The 13,757-nt window shown below is 42.7% G+C and overlaps 5 protein-coding genes across 8 annotated transcripts; 2 read left to right on the forward strand and 3 right to left on the reverse strand.

Moving 5' to 3' along the window:
* Positions 1 to 15: 15 nt before the first annotated feature.
* On the forward strand, positions 16 to 4,346 carry LOC108601145 (R3H and coiled-coil domain-containing protein 1). Its single transcript, XM_017989073.2, has 10 exons — positions 16 to 188; positions 1,064 to 1,234; positions 1,306 to 1,445; positions 2,033 to 2,201; positions 2,434 to 2,875; positions 2,936 to 3,100; positions 3,163 to 3,477; positions 3,537 to 3,726; positions 3,787 to 4,026; positions 4,094 to 4,346. The coding sequence occupies exons 3-10, from the start codon at positions 1,412 to 1,414 to the stop codon at positions 4,141 to 4,143; spliced, it is 1,605 nt and encodes a 534-aa protein (XP_017844562.1). The 5' UTR covers positions 16 to 188; positions 1,064 to 1,234; positions 1,306 to 1,411; the 3' UTR covers positions 4,144 to 4,346.
* A 288-nt stretch (positions 4,347 to 4,634) lies between these two features.
* Positions 4,635 to 6,202, forward strand: LOC108598648 (peroxiredoxin-2). 2 transcript variants are annotated; one of them, XM_017985361.1, is made up of 4 exons: positions 4,635 to 4,726; positions 5,154 to 5,341; positions 5,401 to 5,924; positions 5,992 to 6,202. In XM_017985361.1, the coding sequence occupies exons 2-4, from the start codon at positions 5,188 to 5,190 to the stop codon at positions 6,040 to 6,042; spliced, it is 729 nt and encodes a 242-aa protein (XP_017840850.1). In that variant the 5' UTR covers positions 4,635 to 4,726; positions 5,154 to 5,187; the 3' UTR covers positions 6,043 to 6,202. The 2 variants fall into 2 exon arrangements, with proteins under 2 accessions (XP_017840850.1, XP_017840849.1); XM_017985360.2 differs by lacking the exon at positions 4,635 to 4,726 and adding an exon at positions 5,019 to 5,101.
* A 427-nt stretch (positions 6,203 to 6,629) lies between these two features.
* On the reverse strand, positions 6,630 to 8,335 carry LOC108598813 (ankyrin repeat domain-containing protein 54). The gene is made up of 2 exons (XM_017985558.2): positions 7,117 to 8,335; positions 6,630 to 6,992 (listed from the first exon to the last, which is right to left on the reverse strand). Exon 1 carries the CDS (start codon positions 8,149 to 8,151, stop codon positions 7,141 to 7,143), a length of 1,011 nt encoding a protein of 336 aa, XP_017841047.1. The 5' UTR covers positions 8,152 to 8,335; the 3' UTR covers positions 6,630 to 6,992; positions 7,117 to 7,140.
* Positions 8,336 to 8,790: 455 nt separating this feature from the next.
* On the reverse strand, positions 8,791 to 13,036 carry LOC108600925 (85/88 kDa calcium-independent phospholipase A2). 3 transcript variants are annotated; one of them, XM_017988758.2, is made up of 8 exons: positions 12,933 to 13,022; positions 12,186 to 12,313; positions 11,765 to 12,057; positions 11,405 to 11,704; positions 10,531 to 11,348; positions 9,495 to 10,477; positions 9,173 to 9,437; positions 8,791 to 9,106 (listed from the first exon to the last, which is right to left on the reverse strand). In XM_017988758.2, the coding sequence occupies exons 2-7, from the start codon at positions 12,223 to 12,225 to the stop codon at positions 9,205 to 9,207; spliced, it is 2,667 nt and encodes an 888-aa protein (XP_017844247.1). In that variant the 5' UTR covers positions 12,226 to 12,313; positions 12,933 to 13,022; the 3' UTR covers positions 8,791 to 9,106; positions 9,173 to 9,204. The 3 variants fall into 3 exon arrangements, with proteins under 3 accessions (XP_017844247.1, XP_033149537.1, XP_017844249.1); XM_033293646.1 differs by having other exon boundaries at positions 8,792 to 9,437; positions 12,933 to 13,021; XM_017988760.2 differs by lacking the exon at positions 12,186 to 12,313 and having other exon boundaries at positions 8,792 to 9,437; positions 12,933 to 13,036.
* Positions 13,037 to 13,245: 209 nt separating this feature from the next.
* On the reverse strand, positions 13,246 to 13,747 carry LOC108599021 (lysozyme B). Its single transcript, XM_017985802.2, has one exon. It carries the CDS (start codon positions 13,720 to 13,722, stop codon positions 13,300 to 13,302), a length of 423 nt encoding a protein of 140 aa, XP_017841291.1. The 5' UTR covers positions 13,723 to 13,747; the 3' UTR covers positions 13,246 to 13,299.
* Between the last annotated feature and the right edge of the window lie 10 nt (positions 13,748 to 13,757).

The following is a 13,757-nucleotide window of genomic DNA, read 5'->3' on the forward strand; positions in this document are numbered from 1 at the left end:
ATTAAACGTGAAAAAAGTTCTAACTGTGTTTATGTGTGTGGCGACATTGTCGCATATTTAACAAATAAACTGGATAACGGCGAACGTAAAAGTGACTTCTCAGCTAGTTTAAGCTTGACGGATCAAGAATTTGTTTATAATGTTGGAATAGATATTGAATTATTTTTAAAAAAGCGTTTGAGCAGTGGGTAAGACAAGAACTTTTTTGACTTGAAATTGTGTGTTTGTGTGTGTGTGAATTACACTGTGCAAGAGTGTATTTTGTGCCCTCGTGCTTGTGTGTGTGACAGTATTTGGTGTTGGCATAAAAAGGCTACATGTACAAAATAAGAAAACTAGGCTGGAAGTATGATAACAAAAACTCGAGTCGTGATCCCCGTTACCGATCTCCGCTTTGTTGTTGTTGTCGTTGTAATTGTTGCAGACAGCACTTGTTGTTGTTTTGCTACCACAACAACTACAACAACAACAGCAAGTGCAATAACAACGCGGAAATGTGCTACAACAACAACGGTAACTAGAGAAATGTGTGGCAGGGTACGTGTTTTGTGGGGCTCGTTGTAATATTACCGGTTTGCAAATGCCACAAATTCGAGTTTTTCCCAGCTGCTGCTGCCCCACAGCATGGAAAACAACAACAAAAACAACAGTACAATATGCAACACTGCTTTCCGCATTGCGATTGCGTTGGACCACTGAAGCGTTTGGAGCTGGTAACACGGTTTTGGTACTTGTTGGCTGTTTGCGATGCAGCCCACGTTTAATAAACAATTAATTGTCATGCAATAAACAACGGCGTCGCGCTCGATTTGAAAATTATTAATAACATAAGCTGCGTTCAAAGTAAGCTTGTTTCTTTGTTTGTTTATTAAATGTGCATATGTTAAATATTAAATTGCGGTAGCTCAGCCCCATTGCATAATAAACAAATTTATACAAGCTGAGCTATGCGTGCTTCTGAGCTCAATGTAACTGTAAATCTTGGAACAGCTAAATTCACACACGCACACACACAAGCACACGCACTCATGCGAACAGCTTATTGATCTTACTCTCTTTGCAGTGTGTTGCTCTTTCCACCTGTGAACAATTATCGCCGTTATCTTATACATCAAGCATGTGAGAACTATCGCCAGCAATACGATCTATTGACATTTTCCGTGGGGCAAGGGGCACAAAGACGTACTGTCGTCTGTTTTCGCAATCAACTCATCGATCCGCACGGCTTTGAGGCGTGAGTGTTGTTGCTCTCATTTAATTTCATTTTGTGTTACACACCACATTCTTTCAATCTTTAATTGACAGTCGCAAACAGCAGAACCAAACACAACAACAAGCAGTAAAGAGTTGGCGCAGCAACAGCGGCAGAAGCAGCAGCGCCAGCAGAAAACGCGTAACGGATTTGTGTAAAATGGGCGTCAAGAAGCACATTAGCGATACACCTTGTAAGTATTAGTGTGTGCAAATATTCGTCTGCATACATTTAAGTATGTACGTATGTACATGTGCGCCAATCAACCAAGTTGGCACAATTGGCAAGCATGAAATGTTTGCAAAACAAAGAAAACAAAACACAATTAATTATTGGTATGTGCAAACGACTAAAAATAAAAATAAAAAACACGCCGGTGAACGTACGACTAAACCAAATCAGCGCCACAGCGTCGCCCCTCGTCGCTTGGCCATGCATTAGTACGGGTCACGCAGCTTGTTCAAGGTCGTCCTCTTTTGCGAGCTCTTTGCATTGCTTTAGCTGCTCAAATGTTGCATCACACACTCACAGCACGCCTAAGTAAAAGATCTCTCTCTCTCCCTCTCTTTTTCTTTCTGTTTCTCCCTCCTCTCGCGCGCTTGCTCACTTGTTGCGCTTAATGTCGGTGTTGACATTCACGAAGCAGCGCGCAAAGCAAACTAACGTAAAATTGGGTCAACATTATTAATTTTGTTTCTGTTTTTTTTTTCGCCAACTGCGTTACTTCATTTAAGTTTGGCTAATGTTTATTTTGTTTGTTGCTCTCTTGTTGTTGTGTAGTAAGCAAATCAAACTCTGTGGATCTCTATAGGCCTCCTGCGCTTAGAACCAACAGCAGCGAAGAAGCTGCAACGAACGAAACAATAACAACGACAACAAATCACACAGAAGCAATCACAACAACTACCTCCAGCTCAGTGTACGCAGCTGACAAACAGTCGCCGCACAGGTAAGCAGGCCTCGCAAGTACAGTCTACATTTTGTAAAAGTATATCTTACTAGTCTTAGACTAGTCAAGCTGCTGAAACGAACATAATTTGTTTTTGCATTATTTAAATTATTCAAAAATATCTTCAACTGCCTAGACTTGTTTAGTCAGTTACTACGGTACGCATTCTTTGTGTGCCAAGCGCTTACCTTTCGTTTTTTTATCGTTTCTGTTTTGATCAACTGCTTCGCAGAGAGCCACAAATCAACGGTGCTGCAGCAGCGTCAACTCGTCGCGAACGACGTCCAGACCGCGCTGTTTATGTGCCAAGGGCACGACGCAGTCAGACAACACCGCCAACGACGTCGACGTCAACGTCAACAACAGCAACAGCATTGTTAATGCCAGCGCCAGCGCCAACAGAGGCAGCACCAATGGCTGCGACTACGTGCAATCTACAGAGCGAGCCGCAAGCGCTGGAAACTCCAGTTGTTGATGCAAGCTCGTTGAAGCCAGACGATAGCAACGGCCAGCAAACTAAACCGAAAAAGAGTAAACCTCGTAAGGAGCGCATCAAGAAAACGAACGGTAAACCCACTGAGGGAGCTACTTTACTTGTGATTGCGCCCAGTGAAACTGAAGCAGACCAAGAACCACTTCCACCGCCAGACAACAATAGCGACTGTGATAAGGAGGTGAGCATTAGCGGAATTATATCAATCATTTTTGCTAAGTCCGTTTGTTTTTTGTTGAAGATGATGGGCGGAGCCCAACGTCAACGCAATGGCGCCTCTAAGCAGAAGCTGACAGCAATGCGCATTGAGGATGTGGCCGCGCCGAACTCCGCAGGTGCAACTACAGCTACTGATGATGCTAACAAATGTGATAACGAAGTGCGCGAGCTGCAACGTGCCTCCAAGGTAGCTTACATAGTTTTTAAAAAGGTTTTATTGATGTAATATTCACACTGTATACTCCATAGGAAATCAATCGCAGCAATCGTCGCATTATGAAACAAACTTTTGTGTCCGATGTGCTTGAAATACCTGAAAAGATTGAAACTGTGCCCACGGCCAAAACTGTAGGGGCTACAGCAGCAGCAACTTCAATAACAGCAGGTGCTGCTCAGCTACCGCCTGCTGACAGCACCACTGAGGATGATGATGAGGAGGAGAATGAGGATGATTGGGAGAACATGTTCGACGAAAGCGGAGACTGCTTGGATCCCAAGATACTAGAAGAACTCACGGAGTCTGTGGGCAAATGCAAAATCGAATTGCCTCAAATGGACTATAGTGTAAGTATCTCAAAATCTAAAGTTGTATACATTTTAATAGTCCACTTATTATTATGTAGTTATACCACATAAAACAATCACTGCTTAACGAGGAGGAGTTCCCACATGTACTTGAGGTGTCAAATTTTCCAGTTGAATTCAAGACACCGGACTTGCTTATGCTCTTCTCGCAGTACAAAAGCAGTGGCTTTGATATAAAATGGGTCGACGATACTCATGCCTTGGCTGTGTTTAGCAGTTCCCGTATTGGTAAGTAGTTTGTCCCAGGAGTTCAAAGAGAAGCTTATTTGCAATGTTATGTTTGAATAGCTGCTGAGGTGCTAACCATGGGACATCCATTTGTCAAACTGAAGCCATTAGCAGAGGCCACTCTTGAATCGCGTTTAAAGGCAAAGAAAGCTGGTGCTGTGTCGATGCAACCTTATCGTCAGCGTCCGGAAACCTGTACAGCCATGGCACGTCGTTTGGTGTCTGGCGCCTTGGGCGTCAAGCTACCCACAGCACCAGAAGAACGTGAAAACGAACGTCGAGTACTGCGTCAAGCCAAAGGCAAGTATTGAGCATTCTATATGTTCTGACATATATTTAATTGTATCTGCTTCTCTGCTCTGTACAGAACGCAAACTTTTAGCTGCCAAACAGCGCGATGAAGTGTGGGAGAGCTAGGTCAGGAAGCCGGCTGTAAGATGCATTTTTTGCCGGCATGCTAAACACATGTCGCCAACACCTCTCACAATACTTTCTCAATCAAAGCTAGTAACTGAAATTTAATTACATATACATATATAGTTTCAATGCTAATTTATGTATGTTAAATATTTTCGCAATAATGTGCAATTTTGCACTGACAGTTTTTTGTGCTCAATTTGTTATAGTTTTAGAAACAACGTGAAACATTTACATATTATACATAAATATTTATATTTATTTGTCATAGCGAGTAATGTTTTAACTATGAGCATAAATAATTAATTATAAGCGCAAGCGATTTATATAAATATATTTTAATAAAGTTTATAGCGCGTAAGTGCAAAAGATAACTAATTTGTTTTATTTCGACGTCAGAATTGATATTTGAAAAGAAACGGGCAATAATAACTTATCATTGATAAGCATTTCACAGCACTGAAATTTAGTATGGTGGGAAAGTAGGCGATAGTTAGCACGCCACATCTCTAGCCGGCAATCAAAAAAAATTAAAAAGTTTTAAACAATAATCAAAGCAACAGTTCTCGTATACACAACAAAGGTAATAATATAAAATGTGCTGAATACAATTCAACAAAAGAGTTTAAAAGTGAAATATGAAGGAAGTTCAAACTACAATCTGCAGCTGGCGTGTCAATATTTAAGTTTCCAATTGGAATAAACCTAGTATAAAAATTAGTGTGATTATTTGTGCACGCTCAAAACTGATAAGGCTATCGTTGGTACAACAACAACATAAACAATATATTTAACTCTTCAACACAAGCACAGTCGGTGGATGAAGAAAGTAGGCAGAATTGACAGCGTGGCCGAAAAAAAAATAAATAGCCTGCTGTTGCATATACGTGTTCATGCGTAGCGGTGTGTTTGTGTTTGTGTTTGTGTGTGTGGGCGTGAAGCAAAGCGAAGCGCTAATGTAACAAGTAGTGTTTACATGTGTATAATTGTTAAGACGCTTGTATTTGCAGTTTGACAACTACTCCAGCAACAACTAGAACCAACATGTGCAAACAATTGGTCGTGACTCTCGTCGTGCTGTTCATTGGGGCAGTCATAGCAGATGATAGTCAGTCATGTTATTCATTCGCTGGCGGTTCCGTTTATCCAGCTGGTGAGCCCAAAGGTGACCACCAACTGCAGTACACCAAGGCAGTCAGTAAGTACTTACAATATGCAACTTTTTAAGCAGCTTTTATCATTTTTGTAACCGCCCAGTTTCGAAGCCCGCACCACACTTTGAGGGCACCGCTGTAGTTAACAAGGAGATAGTGCAGCTATCGCTATCGCAGTACTTGGGAAAATACGTAGTACTGCTCTTTTATCCATTGGACTTTACCTTTGTTTGCCCCACGGAGATTATTGCCTTCTCGGATCGCATTGCTGAGTTCCGCAAGATCAACACTGAAGTAATTGCCGCCAGCGTTGACTCGCACTTTACTCACTTGGCTTGGATTAATACCCCGCGCAAGGAGGGTGGTCTAGGTAATGTCAAGATACCGCTGCTCTCGGATCTGACGCATAAGATTAGCAAGGACTACGGTGTCTATCTAGAGGCAGTAGGCCATACGCTGCGTGGTTTGTTTATTATCGACCAAAAAGGCGTGCTGCGTCAAATTACCATGAACGATCTACCCGTCGGTCGCTCCGTTGACGAAACCATAAGACTTGTGCAAGCTTTCCAATACACCGATACCCACGGCGAGGTATGCCCAGCTGGCTGGAAACCTGGTGCCGATACCGTATGTTTTACTACATATATAATTAACCTAAACATTCTGATTAATTACTAAACAAATTATTTTCTAGATTGTGCCTAATCCAGAGGAGAAGACCAAATACTTTGCCAAGAACAACTAGAAACAAGGCGATAAATAAATAAAAACAGAAGAAAACATTCCCAGCGAAGCAATTAGCATTTCCATTTCAAATTTGTATTGTACATAAACAAATGATCTTTGTGTAAAATAGAATTGTTCTGTTATGATGATGCACACAAACAAATGTATTAATAATAAATATTATGGATGAATGTAATGTCTTGGTATCCTAGCATTTTATCTGAGCACTAATGGAATTTAAGGAGGTCTGTTAGCTGGAATATAAAAATTACTACGGCACACAGTAAGCATTAGGTCCTGTCTTGCTGCTAGAAATAATTATGGATTTATCCCTGAATTTATATTTCTGATTATTATTGTAATATTAAGAATTAATTAATTTACTATAAAAAAAGAAGAATTATGCGCTTTAAGCATTACCTCTATTGCAGTTCCTGAAAATATACTTTGCAAGTACTCGTATCTAATATTAACGTAAGTATAAATTGCTCTCTTGATTTATTCATTTATATAATAAATAATTTGTTTTTAGATTTTTTTTAGTATATAATAGACACTTAAGAATTTTGTGGGATTTTAGTTTTCTGGTTTTGTATTTATTGTAATTTTTTAGTTAAACGTATGCATAATTTTAGTAGATATTAAATTGTGTGCAATTGCAATTGCAGCTTTGTTATATTAATTATTTACTTTGTTTTTGGCGATGCGCCAATGGATCTAAAGCGCTAAACGTAAAGCTTAAAATTTAAACGTGTTGGTTTGTGTGTCTGAAATTAACAACGAAAACTTAAATGAAATACTTAATGAAGAAGATCGCATGAAAGAATTTATTAGTTTCTTTCTGTGTGTGTGTGTGTGTGTGTATGTGTGTGGGTGTGAGCGGTGGCCATGTGTCTGTACTCCAGAGCGTATCCTCACACAAGTCCAACCCGAACTCAACGGCAGCCAAATTAGGAAACGTAAAATAAACTGAAATATTTAGAAAAAATTAGTTGGCTGCTTTATAAACGGCGGAATTCTGACGTAATGCCAGAAACATTTTGTAAGAAACTAATAAGATTATAAGATTTTCTGCAATAAATGTTGCACTTACCCGCAAGTTAAACGATCTGCGTATTTATTTGTTGTTAATGGACAGACGCTCAACGCTGGCGAGCAGCTCATCAGCGGTCTGAGACACCACCTGCTCCTGGTCATCGGTGGTGCTGAGGTTCTGCAGCCGCTTTTCTAGTGCTGATAGATCCTCCAGTTCCCGCTGCTGCTTGACCATGTAGCGCAAGATGAGTGTGGTGAGCATGCACATGTCCTCCAGTATCTTGGCGGTCTCGGGTGTGGGATGATCATAGCGATTACGAAGCAGCCGCAGCTTGGCCTCGGCTAACTCCAGAGGTGACTTACCGCTGCGATCATACATGTGTACACTGGCGCCGCCTTGGAGCAGCACACGCACAACCACATTAAAGTTATTGGAGCTGGCGGATATGACGGCCAAGTGGAGCGGCGTGTTACCCAGCGAATCGACGACGTTGGGGTTGGCACCAAATTGCAACAGCTGTTGGACAATGGGTATATATCCACGGCAGGCGGCCAGATGCAGGGGACTGCGGTTGTATTCATCGGCGGCATTGGGATTGCAGCCAGACTCTAGTATGCGGTTGAGAAGCTCAATGTTGCAGGTGGAGGCGGCAGTGCGCAGCTTTCGGTTGTTCGACTCCGTCAGTATGTTGCTGTAGTTGCAGTACTTGGAGCGCTTCAAGCGACAGCGCATCATCTTGTAACTCTTGCTGCTGGAGGGCAGTGTGCTTGGATGTAGTAGACTCGGCAAGTAGTCCACGTTCAACGGCAGCGGCGGCAGGTGCGGTAAAGCAAAATGTTCTCGCTCCCCGCCTCTATCTCTACTCAGCTGGAATGCATTCGCACTTGGATTTAGATTAGGCCACTCGCCGTGTGTGTTGGGTGAGGAAGTCGGTGTTGGTGGCATCACTGGTGGTGGCGGTGTTATCATTATACCTTTAGAGACTGGCATTATCATGGGCTCGGGCTCGTGTTCGGTTTCAATTTCTGTTTCTGTTTCTTGTTGCACTTTATTGCCGTTGCCCGTCTCCGTCTCCACATGCTCATTGGACATGTCCGAGGAGTGTGCGTTGCGTTGCTTTCGCGTTACCCTAATATTTAATAATTTCGTTGCGTTGTTTTGCTTCGCTTATGCCAAATTTTATCTTTTTCTTCACGCGCTTCTTACTTTTGTCTGTATTGTTTGTATTTTTCTCGATTTTTTTTCCTGTTTACATTTTGTGCGCAGTGCTGCCAACGTGACCCGAACTGCGCAGTCAGCATGTGCCAGTCAGGTGGCAACGCTGCGACAGGCGTATAAATTGTGCATAAATTGTTCATTATCATGAAATTACTCATACTTATTTATTATTCGTAAAATTAAATTGATTATTCATAGTTTTCGAACTTATCCCAATAATATTTTTGTAAACTTAAAAACAATTATATGTACATATATAAATAGGTCTAATAAAAATGTATGGAACATATTAATAAAGCTTTCGAAGAACTTTTATATATTTTTTTAGAAATTATAATTATTTGATAAAGTTCCGCGCATATGACATTAAAGTCCATCAATATAGCTGTTCGTCGAATTGTTACAAATTCAATTTGATTTAATTTGTATTTAGCCAATTGGAATTCTATAAAAAATACCTAGATTCAAATTTTAACTAAGTTTAATATAGGAAAAAGTACAACTGTTGGTTAAACATAAAACTAAAAACGTTTATTATAAAGTCGTGCTGATTTTCGAATCAACTACGAGCTAAAAAATCGACACGGAATGCATACATACTTCTTATTTGGTTTGCAAACAGCGATATTATAAACACACACACAATAAATACGCATAATAATACAATACAAATATTTTGACTATGTTATCTGAACATGCAAAGCAGATTCATAGACACTTATTATAGGGTGCGAAGTATTTCTTCAACTCATTTACAACATTTATGTTCGGGTTGGGTTGGATTGGGCTGGTGTAAGTGTGGGTGGGCGATGATTTAGACCGCAAAATGCTAGGAAATTCAATTACAGGGAAATATATGTAGTTTTGAAAAGTATTATAGTTTGGGCATAGCTACAGTGTCTACGCGGTCTAAATCCGTCTTGCGCGCTATTTAAGGAAATTAATCATCTCTATAATTTTGTTGCGATTGTTGTGCATATAGGCCTTCGTATGCCAGAGCATGTTTATAAGCTTCTGGTCACTTTTTTCGTCCATGGCAATGTCCTCGCTGAGCTGTGGATTGAATCTAAAGTATGGTATGCCAATGGTGCTGCACCAGGCGCGTGCACGATCGACGACACGACCATCGGAGCAGGTTGCCTGATCCACCAGTAGATTGCCTGTGGAGATTTTCAAATTATAATCAAATTCACTTAAATAGTATCAATGGATTTTACCAATTGTTGAAATGCCATAGGCCAACTTGGCAGTATCCCAGATACTCTCCGGGCGGAACACATCAATGTCCTTGAGCTCAGTAACAGGAATATGACCAGTGCCTAGAGAAACCACAGCTGAAACCGGAATTGCTTCTGCCTCACGTCCAACGCTGCGCAACGCCATATTGTACTCATGTATCTCAGTCATCGCATCCAGCGTGGGATTGTTGGCAATGAGTCCACCATCCAAAAAGCGTCCAAAGGCGCGGAAGTACGAAGGCGCAGCGCCAGTTGCACGTGCTGCACGCCAGACCAGCTGCTCCTCGGGCGGTGGTGGCGGTATGCGTCGATTGCTTATGGAAGTTACGATGCCTAGTATATCGCTGGCGCTGGTGTAATTGCGGAACAGATGCAGATCAACGGGCTTGCGATCTGCCATGACGCCAGTTACCATGATCTTGGGATGCTTTATGTCCGTCATAGTATTAAACTCGCCGAGATTATCCTTAAGTATGGCTTCAAAGTAGTCACTATTGTAGGGACGTGAGCCCACAAAGCACTGCTCCTTCATGCGTAAATAAAGACCCATGCACTGCCGCATGGTTTTGCCACAGCCGAGGCCTAGAGCCAAGATTCCGCCAGTGCTGGTGCCGGCGATCCAGTCAAACATGTGTACAATGGGTGTGCGCGAAAGTTTCTCCACCTCGAGCAGCATTTGAACCAGCACCAGGCCACGTATGCCGCCACCGTCCAAGCACAGCAAACGACCGCGTCCATAGGGCTTGTCGCCAATTTCAGCTTTAATGGGAGATGTCGGAGAAGGCAACTGCTCGGGACTAGCTATACCCGATGTGGGCGTGGCTTCGGCACTAGCTATACTGCTTGATGAGTTTTCCTTTTTTAACTCATCCGCATTCACTTTGGTGGTAAACATGCCCAGCAGCGCGTCCATAATGCTCTGACCCTTTTGTTCTTTCTCGGTATCGACAACAACGGGTACTCTGAAAAAAAAACAACGTTGGCATTGCAGCATAGCTTGACAAAGTTAACTTACATTGGCGTCGGCTGGCGATCCAGTATGCCATTGGCCGCAGCACCCAGAAATCCGCCAACCACTTGGCGGCTGGTGGTGGCTAGCATGTTTTCAATATGCTCACGCTGCTCTACAGATTCAGGCGCCTCTGGCGGTATGCCATTGTAGGTGCCACGTGTATTGCAGCCGGGCGGACATTTCGAGCTGCTTTCACTACAGCGCTTGGCGCCCACCGAATGCAGAATATAGAGTATCTCATCATCCTTATTGCCACTAGCCTCATTGCCCACCATATGCCTGGGCGTTTTACCATCCTTGTTCTTCAGATTGATGTCACATCCAAACACCACCAGGCACTGGACAATGGGCACCAGCTTCTTCTCAATGGCTATATGCAAAGCGGCATTGCCTTCATTATCCAGCACATCAATATCCGCATCATGAGCAAGCAGAGTAACCACACATTCAAAGCGATTGCGTGCCGCCATGACATGCAAAGCGGTGCGTCCATCAAAGTTGGTAGCATTCACATCACAGCCTTCCATGATCAGCGCATGTAGCGTTTCGCGCGAGGAGCACCAGTGCAGTGGTGTGCCGCCGTATTTCATATCCTGCGTGTAGAGTTTGCTGGCATTGGTGCGCAGAAATGAAGCCACCGAAGTAGGTGTGGAGGTCTTGTACAGTTTGCTTATATTTTTGGCATTTAAGTTAACATCGGCGCCGGCAAGAAGCAGTGCTTTGACATTTTCTGGCTTATCAGTCACACAAGCCAAATGCAGCGGTGTATAGCCATCCGAGTTCAGATGATTCAGATTCACAGTGCTGTTCTCGGTAAGCAGCTGCAAGTCAAAACACAAGATTAAAATTAATCAGAAGTTAACTTAATTGAACTTACATTAAGTATTTCCTTGCTGGTGCTGGCGGCATAGTGGAACACCGAGTTGCTATTTATGTCTAGATGTTCAATTTTGCTGAGCGGCAACAACGCCTTAACCATCTCCAAGTGACCCTGCTTGATGGCTAGCTGAAAGGGTGACATGAGCGTTGTGTGATCCGCCACATCGACGCACTGCAGCACTTTGGGATTGCTTATGTAGTCTACCAGATTAAAGTACGCTACCAGATGAGCAAGCGTCCATGAGGGATTATCAGACAACGCATCGCAAACTTTTTGCAAACCATTCACGTTATAATACTATAAATAAATTGTTTATTTTTATAGGAACATTCACAGTTACGCATTTAGTACGCTCACCTCCTTGATAATGCCCACAAAGTCGGGTAGGCGTTGCATAAATGTATTGAACTTTTCCTCAGCCTCCTGCTGCGCCGGCGAGCGGTACAGGCTGAACGACGTGGTATTGGAGTCCGAGGTGGGGCGCTGTAATATAATCTCGTAGACAGCTCGCTTGTCACTGCTGTTGTAAGGCGGTGCAAACAGTACCATCGCATCATCGCGTGCCAATACCTGTAGAGTTCCCAGCGATTCACTTTTAATCTCTAGCACTTTGTTCGGGGGACTGTCGCCACCCAACAGGCGCTGTAGTACTGTAAAAACAGAAAAAGCTCACATTAACGTTAAGTGTTTGTGTGACGGCTAATTTGCTAGCTACACTACTGGACAGAATACTAGATGCACAACAATTAACATGTAACGTGTTTTTTGATATATGTACCAAAGCCGGAGGCGAGTGCTCCAAATGCCATCCACGACATGTTTTGAACTTTGAAATCTTGCTTATATGATGTATGGAAAGGGCAAAATGTCAGTGCGATTTGTTATTGGATTGTATATGCGATGAATCTACAGGAAATAAATGTTATTATTATTATAATTATTTTTTTTATAGTTGATTGCAGCTGGCAACGTAGGCAGGGCAAAATTGCAATGTAGTCAACTAATCAATAACCCTAAATCCATGTCACAAGCACTCGTAATTAGTTAAAAAACAAAATGATCTTGTTGTCGAATCCAAGACACTCTGCCAAAAACTCAAACATGTGCACGCTTATCTATAAGTTTCTTGCTCTCCTGCTATTAAGATTTACATAAACAATTCTTTTCTTCTTTAGCGCTCTCTCAATCAGTTGAACAACGCATAACGGGATAGTGTATAAATAAGTCACGGCAATGTGTGCCTACGCCGCAGCCCGCGTTGGTGACCCATCGACCATGACAAACCTAGATCGCCTGATATCACATAAGTTAATATTGCGTGCCAATACATTTGCTGTGTGCCCCGCCGTTGTCTCGTCAGCATCACCCCATTTACGGTTTTTCCCTATTTCACTTCGTCTAGCAATGGAATGTCAATTATCTCGAAAGTTCCTGTTCTTATTTGCAAGTTCAATGCCGTGATTTTACAACGCAACAGCTGACACGCCGCCGCGTTTATTGCAAATTGCGCAAAATATATGCTAACCATTAAACATGTCACCGCTTTAACTAGAATTCTCCGTTATATCACTATTCCGAACTGTTTTTAATCCAACACGTATTGCAAAATTCAATAAAGTTTTGTTTTAGTTTACGCAGTGTGACCGTGTAAGCTTACACAAAAAAAGACTCTTAATCGAAGTATCGATACATTAATTGAGTAAAAGCGCGCAAAAATGTTGGATGATACGTGCCACTTGCAAACTTTGCCGCTTGATCTCATTTTTGGCAGTTACATTTCAAATAAAGAAAATCACTTTGCCAAAAGATGCAAATGTTGTTTATAGAAATCAAAGGAATGCAATTTATGTTCAGCTTTTATTTATTCAAAGATAGTGTTGGGAAAGCAAAGCTTAGAAGCAGTCGTTGATGGAGGGCAGAGCACCGTCGCAGAAGTGCCAGGTGGACCAGGCAGACCAGCCCTGCTGGCGCTGGATCTTCTGGGCGCAACGCACAGAGTTGGTGATGTCGTCGGTCAACAGAGCATTGCAGCTCAGGGCGCACTCGTTGTAGGAGAAGCGACCGTTGGCAGGCTGGCACCAGTAGTAGTTGTTGATCTGGAAGATACCGTAGTCGTTGGAGCCGTTGTAGTTGGTGGGGCCAACAACGCCGGTGCGGAAGGAGCTCTCGTGCTCAGCAATGCAAGTCCACTTGCTCAGCTGATCGCGGGGGACACCCATGGCGGACATCTCGCGGGCCAGGGAGCAACGGTCCATGGTGCGACCCAGAGCTGGAGCGGCGAAAGCCAGAGCAAGGAGAACGACGAAGAACTTCATGTTTACTATTCCACAGAAAACTGATGTCGAATTGG

Source organism: Drosophila busckii, chromosome 3L (genome assembly GCF_011750605.1).
Source record: "Drosophila busckii strain San Diego stock center, stock number 13000-0081.31 chromosome 3L, ASM1175060v1, whole genome shotgun sequence".
NCBI classification, from domain to species: Eukaryota; Metazoa; Arthropoda; class Insecta; order Diptera; family Drosophilidae; genus Drosophila; species Drosophila busckii.